The sequence below is a fragment of the Polypterus senegalus genome, chromosome 2 (genome assembly GCF_016835505.1).
Source record: "Polypterus senegalus isolate Bchr_013 chromosome 2, ASM1683550v1, whole genome shotgun sequence".
NCBI classification, from domain to species: domain Eukaryota; kingdom Metazoa; phylum Chordata; class Cladistia; order Polypteriformes; family Polypteridae; genus Polypterus; species Polypterus senegalus.
The window spans coordinates 4468866-4492358 of record NC_053155.1 but is presented as its reverse complement, the minus strand read 5'-3'; the positions used below and the strand labels follow the sequence as shown (position 1 = coordinate 4492358).

Sequence of the window (23493 nt, the reverse complement as noted above, 5' to 3'; positions counted from 1 at the left end):
CTGGCACGTGCTCTGACGGGCTTCGCAGAGGTTCTGGGATTTGGAGTTTGCATCGGAGGACTGGGCCGCCATCTTTAGCTGACTGTGATCCGCCTGTATTAATTTGTCGGCGGATCGATCAGCCATTTTCCGGCCCTCCTTACCTTTTTGTAAAGTGAGCGGTGCTTCACTCGCCTCCCCCTTTGGAATGACCGATTCCGTCTCCTTGCGGGCTAAGTTGGAAGCAACGGGACGCGGAATTTCTCCTTCCCACAATGCACTGGGTTGGATCACGTGTCCCTTGCTGGCACCCGACATGCAGAAGTCCTTTGCTCCTCTTACCGGCTCGACCAAGAGCACACCACGGTCTTCAGGAGCTCCTCCTGCCTCCCGCAGAGCCTCTGGATGACCTTCTCCGAGGTATGTGCATGGTACAAAATGAGTTATTTTAAAGATATGATCAATTAGTTCGCTGGCACATACCTCGTTGTAGTTATCTTCCTCCGGAGGCCTCCTTGGAGCCGCTCTGTAACTCCCCCCGAGTGTCGACCATAATAAGAGGGGCTCCTTCGCTGGCGCTGCCGCTTGGCTTCAGCTTCTTCTTTTCCATGACGGACTTGGAAACTCGTTGGTTCTGGCGATTGTGCTGTGTGTCCTGACGCCGCCTTCTTGGGGTTCTCTGTCAACAGAAAATTTTGAGCAAGTCCTCTGCCAAATCGACGGCCAGAGTATCCTGCCGACTATGCCACTGTGACAGGTAGAGGGCACTATCGTCCTCTTGAACCCTCAGATCAAACATCAGATACTGGGTAAAAGTCCAAATATTGACTTTTTGATTAATAAACAGTGCACAAAGCACCCTCCTCTCCACTCCACAATACTCATACAAATAATTCTCCAATACAATAAAAATACTCCTCCACCACTCCCAGACGTGTTGCCACACTGCCACCCAGCTCAGCTCAACCCTAGGATCTCCCACAGTCCATTAAATAGTCCGTGACCCAGAAGTGCTCCTGAACCCCTGTCCATATGACTTCTTAGCACTTCCGGGTCAGATAAAAACTCCTCTTCTTTAACCTGGAAGCACATCATTCCCTTTGTCCATGTGACTCGGATGCACTTCCGGGTTGTAGGGTAAATACTCGCTGCTCCTCCCTGCAGTGCCTTCCAGCGGCCCCCATGGTATCCAGCAGGGCTGTGGATAAAAAGTCCATTGTCCATAATCCCCTGCTGGCATTTGGGGCATCTCCATGCTGCAGGGAGGGTTCCACCTGGCGACCTGGGGGTATTGGCAGGGATGACTGGCCGGCCATAGACCACAACACACTGGGTGATAATTCTATCTAACGCATGATAGTGAGACACACTCTAATCTTTAACGATTTGACAAAATTCACCAAGTCCAGTAGGTGTTTAAGCAACTTGCTAAAGTTGTCCATTTGAAACTATCTATTGTATGTCAATATTAAAAAAAATTCTTGCAGATTCCTGTGTGTAACCCTACATTTATACAGTATTTTTTCAGACTGTACAAATTTGAGACACACAATTAACTTTCTGATCTCCCCAGTCTTACCTGCACTGGCATGTAGCACAGACAGCACTTCTGATAAGACAACCTTGTCTGTTTTTCCCCTACTTTTAGGTCCTCACTCTTTACATTTTTCTTTGCATTTGCTGCTAGCCTGTCTTTACTTCTGCTAATTGCTTTGAAGTGGACAATGACAATTGCATCAGCTACATGATACTGTATGTGGTCGGGAGTCAAACCACATATTCAAGGAGTTCTCACACCAAACAAGGCTATCTGTTGCTGTTGCAAATCTGTCTCAGTCTTTCTAATGATAAAAGAAATGTAAGGCCAGAACTGTCAGAAGAACATTTAAAAACACTCCTGAATGATGTTTCCTGAAGAAAATCAAACTCACTCAAGTGTTGAGCCTTCCTCTGAAAAAGAGAAAAAGATCAAACTAAGTTAATGCATAATTATGGATTGTGTTGCTCATTGTTACCCTTGTTGCCTTGTATATACTTGTACACATCCATCTTGCACACATCCAAGTATATATATATATATTTTTTATTTATTTATTTTTTTTTTTCAGCAAGCATGGTTGGGTTATTTGTTGAAAAATAATCTATCAACATGTCTAAATCACAAACAACGAAAGTGAACGTTTGAACATTTGTTCAGCCTAGATGAGAACAGGCCATTCAGTCCAACAAAGCTCATCAGTCCTATCCACTTCTTCTAAAATGGCATCAAGTCAAGTTATGAAATTCCCTAAAGTCCTGTTGTCGGTCTCACCACCTGGTAGCTTATTCCATGTGTCAAATGTTATAGTTCTCAAAGACATAATAAATACATCAAGGGTTGGAAGCAAAAATCAAAAGAAAAAGGAAGGCGTAATGGTATGGAGGTTATTAGTTAAAAGGTTGTGTACTTTGGAGGTTCCTGTAAAAATTAAGATTCCAATTGAGTATTTGTCTCCATGTCCATTCTACCTACTGAAGATGAGGAGTGGTCAGTGCATGCAGGTCAGGAAGCTGGGATTTAATGGATGTCACCATAACAACAACAACAATATTTATTTCTATAGCACAATTTCATACAAATGGTGTACCTCAAAGTACTTTACAGGATGAAGAAAAAAAAGAAAAATATAAAAAATAAGATTAAAATTAAATATTAATTAAAATAGAATAAAAGTAAGGTCCGATGGTCAGGGAGGAAAAAAAAAAATCCAGACAGCTCAAGAAAAAAAAAATCTGCTGGGGTTCCAAGGCCACGAGACCACCCAGCCCCCTCTAGGCATTCTACCTAACATAAATGACCTCAGTCAGTCCTCATGGTATTCAGGGTTCACATGGAAAAACTTGATGATGATGGTCATGTGGGCCTTTGGCCTTCACTCCATCAATGTACTTGATTGCTTTGATTGGGTGGTGGTGGTGGTGCAGGTCGCCACCACAGAAAACCGGAAAAAGAACAGCAGAGAAAGTTGGGGTTAATACGGAATGCGGAGACACCATGAATGATAATGATAATTCAATGCATTGTCACAAAACTGAGACATACTCGAAGAAGTTTTGGGGCAGCCACCCATATATTTTGGTATCCTGGCTGCAAAATCGTTTTTCATCACCAACAACAGCACTGATGTGCATACAAACGAGTCCAAGACAAGACTGAGGGTAAGGGGAAAAAGGGCAGGCTTTTAAAGGGGAAGACAGGAAGTGAGGTCATGGGAATCGGGCACGTGTTCATCACTCATTGGATCAGGCCCGGACGTGACATCAGGGGGGCCGGCTCCTGTTGGTTCTGTCTCCATTGGTTCGGTCCCGGAAGTGATGTCACAAGAGCCAGGTGGAGTCTCCCAGGGATGGTCTACAGGGAAGTGAGAAAAAGAGTCAGTGCACTCTGCCACAGCCCGGCCTGTCTCAGAACTGCCATCACTCAAGCCCTTTAGCTGCCTCCCATGCGCACGTGTGTGACAAGGCCCCCCCCTTAGCCCAGACCCGTCGGGTCGGGCGACTCTAACCGAGAGGTCGTGAACCGAGAAAGAGCATCAGCGTTGGCATGGAGAGCACCCGGCGATGAACGAGAAAACTTGTGCGGCTGCAGGTCAAGAAACCACCGGGTGACCCGGGATTCGACTCTTGTGCAGGGCCATCCACTGTAGAGGCGCATGGTCCGTGACAAGAGTGAACTCCCGCCCAACAGGTAGTACCTCAGCTGAGTAATCGCCATTTAATCGCCAGAGCCTCCCCTTCCACCGCTGCATACCTGGTTTCCGGTCCAACAGTTTCCGCTTAGGAACATGATGGGGTGTTCCACACCATCGACACTTTGGCTCAGCACGGCGCCCAGGCCTGTGTCCGAAGCGTCCGTCTGGAGGATAAAAGGCAAAGAAGTTAGGTGCCATCAAAATAGGTGCGGACGTAAGGGCCTGTTTCAAGTCACTAAATGCAGTGCCTGTGTTCTCAGTCCATACCACAATGTTCGGGCCCTCTTCTTTGTTAAATCAGTCAAGGGTGCGCTCTTCTCGAGAACCGGGTACAAACCGGCGGTAGTACCCGGCTAATCCGAGAAAGGCTTGGACCTGCCGCTTGGTTCGCGGACGGGGCCATTTCAAAATGGCATCAACTTTGGAGCACTGTGGCCTCACGGTACCCCGACCCACCAGGTAGCCTAAATATTTGGCTTCACTTAACCCAAAGAAGCATTTCTTGGGATTAATCCGGAGCCCGGCCTCACCAAGTGTTCGCAATACCGCTCGGACCTGCTGTAGGTGTTCTGTCCACGTGCTGGAATAGATGACCACGTCATCCAGGTAGGCAGCACTGTATGAGTTATGTGGCCGAGCACTTTGTCCACCAGACGCTGGAAGGTTGCTGGCGCCCCGTGTAACCCAAATGGAAGGACACGATACTGCCAGTGTCCGCTAGGGTACTAAACGCGTTTTTCCTTCAGGTGTCCGTTAAAGGAACCTGCCAGTACCCTTTGTCATGTCAAGTGTGGTCAAGTACGAGCCTGTCCCAGCCTCTCGAGGAGGTCATCCACTCGAGGCATAGGATAAGCATCAAATTGGGAGACTTGATTAAGCCGACGGAAGGCATTGCAAAACCTCCAACTCCCGCCAGGCTTACTGACGAGCACAATTGGGCTGGACCAGGGACTATAACTTTCCTCAATCACACCTAGCTCCAGCATGCGCTTGATCTCAAGCTCCACTTCAGCCTTTTTGCCTCGGGAAGACGATACAGGCGTTCTCGGACAACAACCCCGGCTCTGTCACAATGTTGTGCTCAACCAGAGAGGTCCTTCCGGGCGTTCACTGACTACCTCCCGGACGGCCCAGATAACTGTTTCCAGCTCCTGCCGTTGTCTGGGACAGTACCGAAGTTAAGGTGGTGTGTGAGCGAAGAGTGAGCGGGGCTGGCCGGAGGAGGGATCGGGGTCCCTGTCCTTCCACGGTTTCAGCAAGTTCACATGATAAACCCGCTCCTTTGGCCGACGCATTGGGTTGACTCACCAAATAGTCGACCAGCCCCTTCCTCTCCTTAACTTCGTAGGGGCCTTGCCAATGGGCAAGCAGCTTAGAGTGGGAGGTAGGCACTAGGACCATGACCCGATCTCCCGGGTGGAACTCCCGAAGAGACGTGCCACAGTTGTAATAACAGGCCTGTGCTGCTTGTGCTTCTTCCATGTGACTTTTAAGGAGAGGCGAATCTTTCCCAATCTATCGCGTAACTGCGCGATATACTCTAATATATTTGTAGAGGGAAGAGCCTCTTCTTCCCACCCTTCTTTTAGAATGTCTAATATGCCCGAGGTTGTCGCCCATACAGTAATTCAAAAGGGGAGAACCCGTGGAGGCTTGAGGGACTTACCGATAAGCAAAAAGGACGAGGGGGAGGAGCGGATCCCAGTTCCTTCCATCCTCGCTGACCACCTACCGTAGCATTTGCTTGAGAGTCTGATTAAACCTCTCTACTAACCCGCCGGTTTGAGGATGATACACGCGGTCTTTAAATGCTTTATTTTCAGCAACTTGGCAGTCTCCTTGAACGTCTCCGAGGTGAAAGGTGTCCCCTGGTCTGTCAAGACTTCCTTGGGAACACCCACACGCGAAAAGACCCCTAGTAATTCCCGTGCGATAGCTTTGGATGTAGCTGAGCACAACGGAACAGCTTCGGGGTATCATGTAGCGTAATCCACGAGGACTAAAATGTACTTGTGTCCTCAGGCTGAGGGCTCTAGGGGTCCAACCAAATCAACCCCGATTCTTTGGAAGGGAACATCAATCAGGGGTATAGGGACAAGAGGAGCACGGTCCCTCCTGGGAATTTGTCGCAGTTGACACTCTGGGCAGGAAGCGCAAAAGCAACGAACCTCCTCATTGACTCCGGCCAGTAGAAACGGAGCTTGATCCGCTCCAGAGTTTTTTCGGTGCCCAAGTGGCCACCTAGGAGGTGGGCGTGTGCTAGCTCGCAGACCTGCCGCCGGAAGGTACGTGGAACTAGCAGCAGCTTTCTCCTGCCCATCATGCATTGCTACACGATAAAGAAGGTCGTTGTCTAATACAAAGTAAGGGCCCTGTGGTATAGACTGATCAGTGCGTTGGCCATTTACAAGGACCATTGCATTTTTTGCAAATTTCAGGGAGTCGTCATTCCATTGCTCCCTTCTGAAAGAAGCCGGCGTCTCTTTAAATTGAAACCGCAATACAGAGAGCGGGTCAGCGTCGACCTCAAGGGCCGTGGCCTCCATCCCGTTCCGTCTCGGCTTCAGTGGATGACGTACCAGCACACGACGGCCCGAGGGTAACCACGTCACTCAGGGAAGCCGCTTCGTCTCTCTCTGCCGGCTGATTACACAGCGTGAAGGCAACCTGAGACGGCTCGTGCCAGTCTATAACAAGGCTCAAAGTATTCCAGGGAGTGGTATGTGTCTCACCGCTTTTAATTTCAGGCCAGTTCCGCCCCAGTATCACCGGGTGTGGAGGATCAGGAAGGATTGCCACAGTTAATTTCCGAACCGATCCCCCGTAACTGATGACACACGTGGCGGCCTTGTACCAGCGGGTTTCCCCGTGGACACAGGTTATACCGACCTTATAATTTAACCACTGTCGCGGTAGCACAAAACGGCAAGCAACAATGGTAGTGTTGCTGCCGGTGTCTAACAGAGCAGATGTTTTGTACCCGTTGACGACCACCATGCCTGTGTGTGGAACCACCAACGGGTTTATCAGAGCACACCAACCCCTCCTCCCCCTCCACCTGCATTCCGCCTCATTCCCAAGTGGTTTGAGCGCCCGCGACCCCGGGGATGCCGGCACAAGCTCTGGGTTGTACAGGGGGGGGCTAGGTGTTGGGACATACCCCGGTTGAGTTCGGCTAGAGGATGGTTCAGCTCCCCAGATTGCGAGGCCGTCCTTTGTTTCTCTACGAGCTCTATGAGCTCTGCCATGTTTGTAAATTCTCTACCCCAGACCGGCTGGGTGAAACCACGGGGTAGTGTGTCCAGAAGCAGGCTTCACAGGGAGGCAGGCACTCTCCTCCGAGAGAGCACAAACAGCCCTCTTCGCCTCCCCCTTCCGAAGCAGCCCACGTCTGTGAGCCCCTCACGAACATTCCCTGGCCTGTCTAGATTGCCTATATGAGCATGCCGGGAGCAGAGCCTGTACCGGGCCACTCCGAAACACGGGCCACCCTCCCCGCCTGAAAACTCGGCCCCGGTACGATCCCACCTGGACGTGTTGCAGGTCCTGTCCCCTTCTCTTCCAGGACTTCTCCATCCTGCCGGCTACGCCAATGTCACAAAACTGAGACATACTCGAAGAAGTTTTGGGTCAGCCACCCGTATATTTTGGTATCCTGGCTGCAAAATCGTTTTTCATCACCAACAGCAGCACTGATGTGCATACAAACGAGTCCAACACAAGACTAAGGGTAAGGGGAAAAAGGGCAGGCTTTTAAAGGGGAAGACAGGAAGTGAGGTCATGGGAATCGGGCACGTGTTCGTCACTCATTGGATCAGGCCCGGACGTGACATCAGGGGGGCCGGCGCCTGTTGGTTCTGTCTCCATTGGTTCGGTCCCGGAAGTGATGTCACGAGAGCCAGGTGAAGTCTCCCAGGGATGGTCTACAGGGAAGTGAGAAAAAGAGTCAGTGCACTCTGCCACAGCCCGGCCTGTCTCAGAACTGCCATCACTCAAGCCCTTTAGCTGCCTCCCATGTGCACGTGTGTGACAGCATATACAGAGTAGCAGGGTTAAACTAAGATGAAGCTATGAGAAAGCCATGTTAACATAATGTGTATTTAACAGTGTTTTAAAGTGCTCCACCATATTAGCCTGGTGAATTTCTATCGGTCAGCTATTACAAATTTTAGGTGTATAACAGCAGAAGGCCGCCTCACTACTTCTTTTAAGTTTAGCTCTTGGAATTCTAAGCAGACCCTCATTGAAGATCTAAGGTTATGATTTGGAGTGTAAGGTGACAGACATTCTGAAATATAAAATGGAGCAGATTATTGAAGGTTTTGTAAGCCATCAGCAGTATTTTAAAGTCAATTCTAAATGACACAGGTAACCAGTGTAGTGACATCAGAACTGGGGTAATGTGTTTGGATTTTCTTTTCCTAGTTCAGATTCTAGCAGCTGCATTCTGCACTCATTGCAATCAATTGATGTCTTTTTTCGGTGGTCCTGAGAGGAGTGCGTTACAATAATCTAGTCGACTGAAAACAAACGCGTGAACTAGTTTTTCAGCATCTTGCAATGATATAAGAGGTCTAACTTTTGCTATATTTCTTAAATGAAAAAATTCTGTCCTAGTGGTCTGATTAATATGCGATTTAAAATTCAGGTCAGAGTCAACAGTTACCCCTAAACTCTTTACCTCTGTCTTGACTTTTAATCCTAATGGATTGTTTATTTCAAATACCCTCATTTTATTCATTTTTGCCAATCACTAAAATTTCTGTTTTCTCCTTATTTAGTTTGAGAAAATTACTATTCATCCACTCAGAAACACAACTAAGACATTGGGGTCAGTCAGAGTCGGGGTCATCAGGCGCTATTGATAAATACAGTTGTGTGTCATCAGCATAGCTGTTGTTAAGCCTTTAGATAATCTGACCTCATGGAAGCCTGTAAATCGATAACACATGTGTCCTCCAGCGAACATCTCACAATCAACGCAGCAAGCAGAAGTCAAGGAAGAAACCTGCAGTCTGGGCTGTTAAAAGCCTAATTAGCTTCAGAAATGAGATCAAAATAAGATAAAACAGCGAGGCTCCACCATCCCTATTTGTGTTTTTTCTAAATACAGAATATTATTCAGGAATGTGCAGATGTTTGTTTATATTTCAGATTTTAAATCATGTATAAAGTCACTGTGTCTAAAGCCAACTGGTAATTCATATAGAATATATTTCATCTTTTCCCACATAATGTCCTTTAAATAATTTCAGTGGTTACTTAGATTAGCAAAAATGATCTTGAAATACATCTATTAATAACATCTCTTAACATGTTATCTGAAAGCTAACAGTTTCTTTATACATAACCCAGCTATGTTTTTATGCTATTATTTTTAATTAAATTGTTATTACATTTTAGTCAAATTATTATTAGAATAAACCATACATTTCTACCTTGGGCTTTTGAATTATAACAAAGTGTCTGGAATGTTTTATTAGAAAATCATATTATAGGAAATAAAAATAAACCTTCCATCAGCTGTGTAATCATGCAAACACTAATGTTCTATTCTATTCCACATTTAAAATATACAAAATACTTATAGCACAAGAAGTGGATGAGAAAAGAAATCATAATATCACAAGCATCAAATGCCTTATAATTCCAAGTCAATTTCTATTTAAAATGCCTTCAAGTAGTCAGTGTGTCACACCACAGCAGTCGTTATGATTACAGTTAAATTTTTGAATAAAAGCGCACTTGTTCTGTTATATTTGTGCTTTTTGTGAAAGTGTTTCTTTGATACTTGGACTTCAGGTTTCACACATTATACACTTCATGTCTACATTTTGTTAATTATTACTAAAACATGAAAAATGTTTCTGTTTTAACGATATGTTTGTACATAGATCTATGTAGACACTGAACACACATGAAATGCAAGTGTTCCAAATAACGATATAGTATTTATAAAAGGTGTCATTTTGCTTGACTTCTCACTCTATACAACTCTAAGCAACTGGCATGCAGGGAAACAGACTTGAGCTGAGAAGACTGTGCCGGTGGGAGATGTAATAGCAGGCTGCTTGCTGCTTATCAACACATTTACAGGACAAAAGACGCTGATGGAGAAGTTTTTTCGTAGGCTGTGGTAATTCTAGTGTTAAGGTGGTCAATTGCAAGTTGTCCTTCCCTTTGACTCTCTGAACAGTGACAGACAGCATGGAATCCTCAAAGCAACTCTCAAAAGATCTGAAAACAAAGATTATTCAGTCTCATGGTTTAGGGGAAGGCTACAAAAAGCCATCTCAGAGGTTTAAACTGTCAGTTTCAACTGTAAGGAATGGAACCAGGAAATGGAAGGCCACAGGCACAGTTGCTGTTAAACCCAGCAGGCCTGGCAGGCCAAGAAAAATACAGGAGTGGCATATGCAGAGGCAGGATTGTGAGAATGATTACAGACAACCACAGATCACCTCCAAAGACCTTCAAGAACATCTCGCTGCAGATGGTGTATCTGTACATCGTTCTATCTATCTATCTATCTATCTATCTATCTATCTAGCTACAATTCAGCGCAATTTGCACAAAGAAACTCTGTATGGCAGGGTGATGAGAAAGAAGCCCTTTCTGCACTCACACTACAAACAGAGTCGCTTGTTGTATGCCAATGCTCATTTAGACATGCCAGATTCATTTTGGAACAAAGTGCTTTGGACTGATGCAACAAAAATTGAGTAATCTGGTCAGAACAAAAAGCGCGTTGCATTGGTGGAAGAAGAACACCGCATTCCAAATGAACACCTGCTACCTACTGTCAAATTTGGTGGAGGTTCCATCATGCTGTGGGGTTGTGTGGCCAATTCAGGGACTGGGGCCCTTGTTAAAGTTGTGGGTCGGATGAATTCAGCCCAATAGCAACAAATTCTTCAGGATAATATTCAAGCATCAGTCACAAAGTTGAAGTTATGCCCCTGACTTGAATATCATCGAAAATCTATGGGATGATTTGAAGCAGGCTATCCATGCTCAGCAGCCATCAAATTGAACTGAACTGGAGAGATTTTGTAATGAAGAATGGTCAACAATACCTCCATCCAGAATCCAGACACTCATCACAGGCTATAGGAGGACAGCGTCTAGAGGCTCAAAGGAGCAAAAGGAGACTCAACTGAGTATTGATGTCATATCTCTGTCGGGGTGCCCACATTTATGCACCTGTCCAATTTTGTTATGATGCATATTACATATTTTCTGTTAATCCAGTAAACTTAATGTCACTGATAAAATACAGTACTACTGTTTCCATAAGACGTCATATATTAAAAGGAAGTTGCTACTTTGAAAGCTCATCCTTCCATCCAGCCAATGAAAAACAAAAAAACAAAGAATTAAGAAAGGTTCCCAAACCTTTTCATATGACTGTACCTGTAGCCTTTTTATTTTATAATTATCAAAACAACATTTTTCCTTAAAACTTGATCAGGGTCTGAATGAAAGATGTTTGGCACATTGGTATATATTTTTTATTAGCAAAACTGGAGACGTTTTCATTATATAAAATATTATACACATTCAAAACTCATATTTTACCCTAAATTAATTCAGAGCTCTTTTCTTTTAAATGAGATATTTCTAGTTTTATGTGAGCACAATATATTTGCAGCATTTGAACGTTCAGTTTAATAATATATTTCAGAAGAACAAGTCCCGTTCACAACATCTATTGGCATTCTTTTAACACTTTTAATCACACAATTTTTTCCTGAAACATGTCACTTTATAAAACAACTAAAGCTGCATTTTTTGCCTTTCATCATATTCAAACATCTTTTCACTCTCTCTCTGTCTCTCTCGTTGCACTCTTTTCTCATGTTTCTGACATCTCTGCTCATTCACATCTGTGTATTTGAACTCATTTATATCATTAACATCATCTGTTCAAACTTTTTCCTTTTCTCCATCATCTTTAACTTTCAACCGTTAAAAATTATTTATCATTAACTCACATTATTGGCTCAGTTAAATGTTTACTGCGAATATGTACATGAGCCAAATTTTAAAAAACAACAAATATTGTAGGAAGACAAAGCCATCTTTTGTAGACCACCTCGTTTGTTCTTCTCCTACTCTCAGTTCCTCACTCTTTACATTTTTCTTGAACAACTACCAGTCTGCCCTCACTTTTTCCAGTTTTTCAGAGAAGTTCCATCCAAATGCCTAAGAACAATACACTGTATGAGATTACCTAGGGCTAGGCTATCACTGTACCCCATTTATCAACACTATTCTGATTTATTTCTTAAGAAATGTCCTTCTGCAGCATTGAGCTTACCTCCATCTCTGTCCCATGTTCTCTTTCAGACTTTATCCCTCTGTGCTCTGTTCACACCCAGTTTATGTTTGGTTAATTGATTTGCTCCCTTTCTTGTAGCATCCTTGTTTGTCTTGCATGTCCTGGTCATCTTTTTTGACCATCTACTTTGCTTGTTCAATTCACAGTGCATTGCTCATTTGATTTCCCACCAGGTTTATCTGAGCGCAGTAAATTCATCTACAGACTGGAAGCTTGATTTCACAATTGCTGACATCTTAGTCGTCTCAGTCATCTCATGTGTTTCAAAAGTTGACAAAACACTTCACAAAGTCCTCAACAGTGTGACTCAAGTTACGAAATGACCTTGTAGATCCTATAATTAAATTTCATTCATGATGTGTGAAAGTCCTCCAGAATTTTCAAGATGCTAATAGCAAATTGCTTCACCATACATAGGCCTTTTTAATGTGTAAACATCGGATTTCCCACTCTTCTTTTAATCTTTTTTTTTTTCCTATTTGTTTAATAAAATCTCTGAGTGTATGACAGTGCAGGTCCAGCTCCTAGCTCCCTCTTCCTGCTTTGGGAGCCTCTTGAATCCAACACCCTTGGTAACATGAATGGAATGAGCTGCCAGATAGGGACAGATCACACTTAAAGTAAGGGGATGGTGTAAAAGTGTACAAGTGCCTTGATTAAAAACAAAAATCAAAAAAGTGTCCACAGTGCAGTGCTACCAGAAATCCATAAATAAATAATCAATAAAATCAGGTGCAATAAGTAGAGGTTAAAAATAATCCCATAAATACAGCCATTAAAACAAGGTTAAAAATGTCGCCCCTTTCAGCTGCCTTTCAAACTGGTCCTGTAGCCTTCCGTCCCCTGTCTATGTACAGCTCACTCGCGGCACTGCTGTTCCCTCTATAGCCAGGGCGATCATGTTGGGGTTCAGCCTCCGAAGCCTCCCTGACTCCCACTGCCTTCGGTGGTGAGCTGTCAACCTCCTTGGTTGCTACACTCCCAGCTGACCAATTGTCTTTTGCAGCATGCCTGCTATCTCTCTCACTCCTGCACCGGCTGTCAAAGCCTCCTCCTCTTCTAACCTCCACTCTCTTTCTCTTTCCTTCTCTGTCGATCTCTCCCTACTCTCACACTTCTCCTACTTTATATGGGGACATGGCACAGGTGTAGCGATTAGCTTCTCCCGGCATCAATTAAAGACACAGGCAATTCCTCAACCATGCACGTAAGTGTGGAAACACCCACACTGTTTCACACCCGGTAACTGCTCCCACCACACTTCCACACCCTCTCCTTTATTTAAAAGCCAAGGACCTCACATTACCACGGTGTGTCACTTACTGTTTTAAGTATTAAGTCAAATGTGATGGAAAAGTAAGTCATGTCAGAAAATGTAAAACAAATATGTTTTAAAAATTTCAGGAATCAGAAAGAGAAAAAAATTAAAAAGTGAAAGTGAATTCTTGTAAGACTATGCAAATTCATGCATATAAGATCATGTATATCCTCTTGCATATCCTCTTGTGTGTCTAAACAGAAACAGCTGGTGGTGACACTGAGTGAAATCAGGAGGAGACTTGAGGAGAGAAAGAAGATACTAGAGGAGACAAAGAAAGCGGTGGAACAGATGAAGGTGAGTTGAATTATGATGACGCTTCATATCAAAGAGAGGAGAAATAAATTAAAAATAGAAGAGTGGACAGATGCTTCACTAGTAATGAAGTGTATAGGGGCATAAAAAGGGAGAGACATTTTTATTTTACCCTTCATGGCATTTCACCGTATCCCACATTTTATTCATTAGTAACTCAGACAGTATGACCCTAATATCCATTGGATTTTTAGTCATACTTTTATTTTCATTCAATTAACTCAAAACTGCAGGTTGGTACTGATGTTCTGAATTTGCACAAAATTCCTTAACACTAGAATTACCAGAGCCTACAAAAAAACTTGTAAACCCAGCCCACCTTTTTAAATCCCTTCACACCTCCGTCAGCGTCTTTTGTCATCTAAATGTGTCGATAAGCCCAAGCAGCAAACAGCCTGCTATTACACACCCCCAACCACTGCTGTAGAAGTTCTCCCAGTTCCTGCCTTGATTGATTATCTGGGAGGGAGATACCCAGAATTGTAAGGGGAAATAATTTGATATGTGTTTTGTGTCTACAACAATCTGTGTAAACACATCTTTAAAATAAAAGCGCTTTTCACGTTTTAGTAATAAATGACAAAATGTAGACATAAACTGTATAATGTGGCTGATGGCCAAATATCAAATAAACACTTTCACAAAAGGTACAAATAAAATACTACAGCTTCCGTGGTGAAGCGTTACAAACTACTGATTTATGATCCAGAGGTCGTGAGTTTGAAACCAGCTCCCCAGCAAGTTTACCATTTTGAATAGTGAGCTGCTGTTATTGTTAATATTATACAAAAAAACATACATTTGATTTGTGTCTGCAACAGCCAGTGTAAATTTATAGTACTTGTAAAAGTTAGCATTTTTTTTTTCACTTTTATTCTTTCGGTCGCGATCACGATACAACACATCCCCGTACAACAGAATCTGCCTTCTTCGTATCTCAACGTCACTTGAATTTTGTTTTATTCAGTTTTATTGAGTGTTCCTGCTTACGCTGAATTAGTATGCACCTTATGGTCCATGATGTCAAAGACACACTGACAAAAAATAGAGATAAAGGTATACAAGTATATGATATTTGGAATAACTCATTTTATGACCTGTATAGTACATTTTGCAAAACATTGTGGCACTGATGTAACATTATTCATATTATTCATATTCATTCGCATGCCTTCTTGCGCTTGTAATCAGTGACCACATTTTTTTTTCAATCTTGCTCATGCAGTCTCCTCATTTTGGTGCACAGTGCTGTTTCTTTTGTACTCCAAGACATGCAGAGGAAAGAATAGTACAGAGAGGTCAGTTCAGCGCTATATGCAATCATCAAATTCAAATGTTAACAGTTCACACACACACAAGGACCGTCCTTCCTACATTTACAACGTGTGTACCTATTGCAATGTACAGACTTCTGTCTGTGCTGTGGTTACTATTACACTGAAGGGGCGGGGGAGAGCGGCAGTCTTGGAACAGAAGCTTGTCAATGTTGTATCCTCTTTTGTTTTACCCATCACCTTTTCTTGTAAGAAGCGACAACGAAGTTCCTCTGCAAGGTGAGCCACGAACACTCTTCTTTTCTTAGTGGCCACTGTGCATGCCTTGCACAGTACATGCTCGTTGATCGCCACCAGGTCAAGCATGTTATAGCACACATCAACTGGCCACCTGTGTCTTCCTGCTCGCACTGAATAAGCTCACGCATTCTGATGCATTATGTCAATACAGCACCGGGCAAAAAAGACAAATATATGTAAGATTTTGAAGAAATCATTTTATGACCTGAATAATACCAATCAGAAAACATCATCGCACTAATGCAATATTATTTGAAAACAAACAGAGTCAGATCAGCTGTAAATGTATGGCATTTCTAAAAGTTAGCTTTTTTTCAGTTTTATTCTCTCAGTCACATTCATGCTCTCCCTCACAGCCCCCTTCTGATCTGACTCTAACTAACAGCACCAGTATAAATTCAAACCCGATCTGACGCAGTTCATTTTCAAATAATATTGCATTAGTGTGATGATGTTTTCTGATTGGTACTATTCAGGTCATAAAATGATTTCTTCAAAATGTCACATATACCTCGTATTTGTCTCTTTCTTTTTTGTCCGGTGCTGAATTGACATCATGCACCAGAAGGTGTGAGCTTATTCAGTGCATGCAGGAGCATGCGGGTGGCTGGTTGCTTGTGCTATAACAAGCTTGACTTGACGGTGATCAACACACATGTACTGTACAAGGCATGCACGGAGGCCACTGAGAAGAGAAGAGTGTTCATGGTTCACTTTGCAGAGGAGCTTCGTCATCAATTCTTACAAGTATGTCTCTGTTTTTTTGTCAGTGTGGCTTTGACATCATGGACCATAAGGTGCATACTAATTCAGTGTAAGCAGGAACATTCAATAAAACTGAATAGAAAAGAATTCAAGTGACGGTGAGATACGAAGAAGGCAGATTCACTAGCGTTTGTGTGTCAGCTTTTATCCCTCCAGATCAGATAATTTCCAGTTCCATTGTCTCAAAACACCACTCACATCTACAGTTATTTCCAGTTTCAGATGAAAAGTAACCATGTCAGATCCCTGGGGGGGATAGGGGGTAATGTTGGGGGGAGTGTTGTATCGTGATCGTGACTGAAAGAGTAAAAGTAAAAAAAAACGCTATCTTTTACAAGTGCTATAAATTTACAGCGACTGTTACAGACACAAATCAAATGTATCATTTTATTGTATAATATTAACAATAAGAGTAGCTCACTACTCAAAATGGTAAATTTGCTAGAGTGGCGGTTTGGAACTCATGACCTCTGGTTTATAATTCAGCAGATCTTACCGCTTCACCAAAAACTCCAGCACTTCACTCCAAGATAATCAGGGCAAGAACTGGGAGAACTTCTTACCCTTTTCTGTGGAGGTGGGGGATGGTATAGCAGGCTGCTTACTGCTTGGGCTTATCGGCACATTTACAAAACAAAAGACGCTGACGGAGAGGTGCGAAGGGATTTAAGGTGGGCCGGATTTAGTTTTTTCGGTGGCTCTGGTAATTCTAGTGTTAATGGCTTTTCCTTGTTTATTTTCAAGTCACAACTTTATTTGAATTCATAGCTGAAGGTATTGACTGAGTTCAGTTTTGATTGTCATGACTGCTGTTCATACATTTATTGTATTTAAACATTTTTCTTCTAAGCTCTTAACATTTTATGTCTGTGTGTCTCTTAGTCTATGTTAATTAGTGCTGACTTATTCTAATTTTTACTTTGTCTTTAATTTCTTTTTTCTTCATCATGTAAAGCACTTTGAGCTACATTATTTGTATGAAAATGTACTATATGAATAAATGTTGTTGTTGTGTGACTTAAGGGATTGTTTCATTACATTCTGAGCTATAAAAATTCTAAAATTGTTTCCTTAGTAAAACTTTGTTCTAATTTAGTCAGAATTATTGACCATTTTGTTTTAAATTATATCAGGGGTTTGTCCGTGCAAGTCACAATGAGTGACATCAACTATTGATGTGAGGATATTTAAGCAGCATACGTTTTTGAATACTTTCTGAAACTCAGGTGCCTTCATTAGTGTTGATTTCCATCATCAAAAATGAAAGTTCCTGCATTCATTTTGTGGTACAAGGACAACAACCTGCAATTCTCAACATCACCAAGACTTTAGGCATGCCAAAGACCTTTTCTGTCCCTCATTTATATTTCCATCTTCCAAATTGTCAGTCCCTGTTCTTGTGGTCTGCCATTTTACATCTCACAGCAAAACATTTATATAATCTACACTTCCACCTGCTTCATTTAAGCTTTAATATTTTAAGGAAATGGTGGTCCAGTGGTTACATCTACTGTCTCACAGATCCAGTGTCCTAAATTATTTGCCCATATGCAGTTTGTGTTTTCTATCTGTCTCCTTGTGGGTTTTCCTTCAGATGTTCTCTGGCTTTGTTTAACTGGCAGGGACTCTAAATTATGATTGTGAGTGTTGGTTTGTGTGGTACTTGGCCCTACAATGGACTGGCACACTGTCCAGGGTTGTTTCTTGCTAGAATGAAATTTTTTTCACCAGAGGAAGAATTCTTCATAAAAAACATTTCCAATGTAATTTGTGCAGCACAGAAGTATATTAAACAGTTTAGTATTAATTTTGTTAAAGTACTAAAAACAGCAGGTCTTGAGTTGGTGGACACACTCAGCATTATTCAGTCCAATTAACATGCCGATAAACTGAACAGAGGTGATAGTCGAGGGAGGACAATTGATTGTTGCTCAGTCTTTTCTTAAAAATTGATTCCATTAATTTACATCTGATAAATGGTTAGCTTACATTAGTTTCCCTATGGTTCAAATGTAACCCATTTAGACTCCTTCCTTCTACACCAAAATTTGCGACATGCATTAAATCTCCTCAGTCTTACCTGGACTGGTGCATGACAGGTAAAATTCCAGACATGAACACATTTCACTTCTCTTTCTGTTTAACTTTGGACAATACAACTGCTCTTATGTATGCCATGTGTTGCACTATGGACAATGAGAACTGAATTTGCCCAAGTGTAGCCAAAAGACCCTTCTATGCACCCTGGAAGGTCTTCCACCTGTGTAATAGTAAAGTAATACACTTATGAGACTGAAAGGCCAGGTATATACCTGCATCTTAGATTCCAGCTATCACTGTTACCCATTTTTTGTGCACTGGTTTGGATCTCACCTTTTGGGGTTTCTCATTTCTATCTACCACCTCAGAATTCCCAGAGTAACCATCTACTACCGAAATAGCTTGAGAACAGTTGGGCAACTTCAACTGTGGGCTTCATGCAGCTTGATATTATATCTCTTTATTTGTGCTAAATTCAGACCATGAATCATTTGTTTGTAGTTTTCGGGAGTCCTCCTGTGACACTTTAGGAGTGCACAATATCTCCAGAGGACATTGGGGTAAGTTTAGTTCTTTAGGCAAACACAGGCTAGTTACCTCCTCTCCAGGTTTGGTGATTCTGAGCTGGAGGCGCTGGACTAGTTGGCATCTCCAACATCATATAGGACTTGGATTAATTTTAAAAATCTCTTTGGGAGACTCTTTAACTTATTTTATAAAATAAAATAAAATGTTTGATATAACTTCAGTATTTGTTTCATACCTTCTATATTTATTGTCACAGCCTGCTGTGTGTTTCTTGATCTGTTCTAAACTCTCCCTTAACTCTTGTGTTATCTCCTAAAGGATGGTCTCTTCACTGCTTTCTTTCTGGTCTGATTTAATGTCCTCCCTATTTGAATGAAATCTTTATCTGTTCATTATCCTCCTGGCACAAACACTCACCTGACTGACTGTTATGTAACTGAGTTAACTAACAAACCCTTCTCTTGGCTATTTCTTCTGTTCCGCAAGGTCAATCCCATAATAATGTGCTGTATAATTCAAAGAACATGCATTTTTTTGTGGTATTTGCCAACAATAAACCACAACACAAAGGCTACCCTCAGTCCTCTCCAAGACCTGAACGCATAAACCTGAAATGGACAGTCATCCTCAGACCAACCTCTGATGAAGAAGAAAGAGGAGAAGATGGGAACTAAAATATGATAGAAACAAGTATCATCCAGAAAGGAACATGGGAAAAAAGTATTGTTAACTGAGATCTAATAATGAACAAATACACTGAGACACAAATTAACTATCAGAATATAAATATATACATATATTTTGAAAATATAGTTAATTAAAGTCATCAGAAAGGAAACTAAATGCTAAAAAAATTAAGTGCAATTTTTAGTATGTTAATTTAAACATGTTGGTTGAATTTTGATGATCTTATAGATCCAGTAAGCCCATCTAAGTTAAGAGGAAGTTATCTATGTCAACAAGTTGTGGGGTGGCTTGGCGATCTCCCGCACTATACATTTAAATTTTTAATGGTGTGTCACACTGTTATAAAATGCCTAGAAATGTTTTGTAGAGCATTTTATAATGTTCATTTTGTGTTCAGTAATGTGTTGTCTGAGTAGGAGAATATCTAACTTAAGTGCAGAAAAAGAAATCCAGAGATGATTAATTAAAAATCACAAATGAAAAAACAAACAATGGGTGATTTTAGTAAAGAACTCTTTATGCCCGGGCTTTTAAATGATGTATTGGATACAGTTAACTTGTGTTGAAAAAGTATGACTAGGTACTCTTCTGTTATGGAGGATGGATATCACATTAGCCATACTTGCAATGGCAGAGTAATCAGTACTATTGAGAAGTTACTAAATGAAATACAAATGCATTAACTTAGAAAGTAAAGGCTCAAATCTGAGTTTGAGAAAAATAGATGTCAGAAGATAAATTAACAAAAAGTTCATAAAATTAAATGAAATGAGAATCTCCTGCTCTAGCATCTGGCACATCTGTTTAATATCTCCATCACAGGTTTGACATAATGATCAACTAGGGGCATCTTGCACCCCAAAACCAGAACACAACCATCATACACATTATGTCACTGGTCCTAAAAGACCCTTTTACTTTCACACAATTATCTTCCTACATACATACTCTTCTTCACAATACCTGGATGTCTTGTTCTCTCCTCCTCTATTCCAAGTGAGACTTGTCCTATGCCACCTGCCAAATCCAACTCACTCAGTGGAGCAGGAGAAGCTCTGTTTAAAGATAAACACTGGAGTATTTCCAGCATGTGGCAGGTTTGCATCAGACAAATTTCTAGGTCTGATATATTCCTCAGTGAGCTATCTGTAGTGGCTTACTTTAGCGGCTCCAAAAGACCTCAGAATGACTGCTTGTTCAGACTACATAACCCAATGTGGGAACCCAATTGGAAGCACTGGTAGTTGGACGCTGCTACCCAGCATACTGAGGGAACATATTTCACATATTCTAGCTACCTGTTTGGCTACAGAGCCACCATTACTCCAGTGGTGATGTTAACCTATCCATAGCAATAAAAGTGCCTTGTGACTGATAATTCTTTTTAGATGACTCAATTCAATATCTTTCTCATACCCAATCAGATCTTAGTTGAAAAAGAAGTGGAGGAACACGAGAAGAGCTTCACCGTTCTGATTCACTGCATTGAAGAAACCCGCAGGAAAGTAACAGAGAGGATAAGGGAACAGGAGATGAGAGAAATGGAGGAGGCTGAAAGAATCATGGAGCAACTGGAGAAGGAGATCGTGGAGCTGAAAAAGAAAGATGCTGAGTTGAAGGAGCTTTCGGAAACCAAGGACCATGTCCACTTCCTGCAGGTGAGAGCAACACAACATAAGGAATCTGATCAGACTGAGGTGTATAGGATGTGAAAACACTTAGAATGTAAAATCTGAAAGATCCAAGGAGGTTTAAACAACATGACAAGATTAGGTATTCAGCCTAATACACATCATTTTTCATCTTCACCTGATATTTTCAACATATTTAATGGTCTCTGAGTTTCTGCACTCATTGTAACAAATGGCTTCTTGTTCTATGTACACACAATTCTTTGTGTGGTGAATGAGTCCATTTCCACTTAACCAGCTTAAAACATGACATTTAATAAAAGATGACACCAAATCCTTTCATATCTTGAAACACTTCTGCCATGTCTATTCCTTGTGTATCTGTCCATAAACCAATGAGATTCCAGTCCTTCAGCATTTCCTCACAGTTGAATCCCCACAGTCCAGTCTCATCTCTCTTCTCTTGGCTATTGTTTCTGTTGTTATTTCACTTATTGAATATGGAAACCAAACCTGCACACAATAGTTCTGATGTGTACTCACAACTTCTTCTTTATACACTAGATGGTCAAGGATATAGTGCTGTGCAAAAGTATTCATTCCCATTGATGTTTGTCTTGTTTTGTTGCATTACAAGTGGTACTATTTAATTGACACAACATGCCTACCGTTTTGAAGATGCAAAATATTTTTGATTGCAACAGAAGTAATATTTAAGACAAAAAAAACAGAACTCCTGAGTTTGCTAAGGTATTCACCCCCCAAAAAAATACTTTGTAGAGTCCCCTTTTGCTTCAATCGCAGTTGCAAGTTTTTTTTGAATGTCTCTATTAGCTTAGCACACCAAAAAGTTAGCAGCTGATCCCACAAAGAGGAGGTGTAAGACTGTTTGCTTCCCATTGAAATACTGCTTAAGAGGGGGTTTCTGAGGAGCAGCTGCATCCCCTAGGGGTAGCACTCACTATATATATATATATATATATATATATATAGCTATATATATACACATACACAGTATCTATATATATAATTCACTAAGGCAAGACACCCATGGAAAGCACGCCGGAAGGGGCGTGGATTCACTAAGCCGCCGACAAGTAAGACGCCCATGGCGCACGCAGGAAGGAGCCACGCCCACCAATTTTAAGACCATTGGATACGACGACAACTTGCAGAACCACGCCCACCAACTCGGATGCGACGACACAGGAAAAACGGCGTCATTTATGTTCGTCTGTCGTAGAGTCCACATGCACCTCTGAGCCACATTGACTGTTCATAGAGGCATGTTTCTCGCGGAAATGAATCGCTATATGCAGCGTAAAACAGTTTGCGAGGGGTATCCCATGGGATCCTTAAAACAATCCTTTAAAACTGAGGTTAAAACACAATGCAGGAAGAAGTCTTTAAAAACCAATAAGCCCTGTGCCTCTGTTTCATTACCATCTCACCTGCTTCACTAATTCAGGCCCTGCAACAGTCGAGACGCTTTCTAGGCAGCTGACCTTATCTGTGCCTGACCGGTTAACACTGAGGCACCACATGACCAGGCGGTGTGTATGCTTCGAGAACGAGGGTGGACGCGGCAGGACTATCTAAGAAAAATCATGTCGCGGATGTGAATCGCTGTATGCAGTGTGTAAACTGGAATTATTTTCAGTATACGGGGCCGGAAACCCCAAACTTTTATGTTTGCTTGAACTTTCTTTACTATATATATATATATATATATATATATATATATATATATATATATATATATATATATATATATATATATACTAGCTGTGCCCCGTGGCTCTGCCCACATAGTATTGAAACAGAACAAACAAACAGGTGTTGCTAGCTAAGCGGAGGCAAGGTACATACCAAAACGTGACCAGAGGTAGACCGATTCGAACAGAGGCTGGTAAGTTGGGAGGGTCCTGCCTGGCTTCCCACTCATGATGTCACGCTTCCCCCTCCCCTTGGTCTCAACCTCTGTCTCAGATTAGAGCAAATATATCTCTCCTGCAAGTGAACTCTGATACTAAGTGCGAAGACAGAAATTACAAAATCAACTGGAATGTTCAAGCAAATTATAGAAAAAGTCCAATCTCAAGTAGTTCTCTAGTGAAAAGTGGACAGACAGACAGATGTTGGATTTTATATATAGAGAGATGTATAATCAAATTCATTACATAAAATCTAAATGAAAATCCATTTTAATTCCAGATTGTAATGCAACGAAACAGGACAATCACCAAGGCGAATGAATAATTTTACAAGGCACTGTATGTGGACAGCTCTTCTGATTTATAGGTTCAGCTTTTTCAGCCACCTCCATTGCCAACAGGTCCATAAAACCCTGCAATCTCCATAGACTACCATTGGCTGTAGAATGGTAGTGTACTGAACAGTTCAAAGACTTTTGGCATTGTGCTGTCATTGGATTCCTCATTTCTAACAAATCAGTTTGTTAACTTTCTGTTGTGGTTAACTGTAAGTGCTGTTATTGTGAAGTGCAAACATGTATGAGCAGGAACAGCTCAGCTGCAAAGTAGTAAGGCACACAATATCTGTGGGCCTCATGCTGAAACACATA

General features: G+C 41.9%; 1 protein-coding gene across 1 annotated transcript in view; it reads left to right on the top strand.

Moving 5' to 3' along the window:
- LOC120521494 (E3 ubiquitin/ISG15 ligase TRIM25-like) overlaps positions 1 to 23493 on the top strand; it is a 45805-nt gene that overhangs the window by 3676 nt on the left and 18636 nt on the right. The window contains exons 2-3 of the mRNA XM_039743077.1: positions 13571 to 13666; positions 20703 to 20936. Of these exons, the coding sequence (XP_039599011.1) occupies positions 13571 to 13666; positions 20703 to 20936 (330 nt within the window). The remainder of the gene's footprint in view (positions 1 to 13570; positions 13667 to 20702; positions 20937 to 23493) is intronic.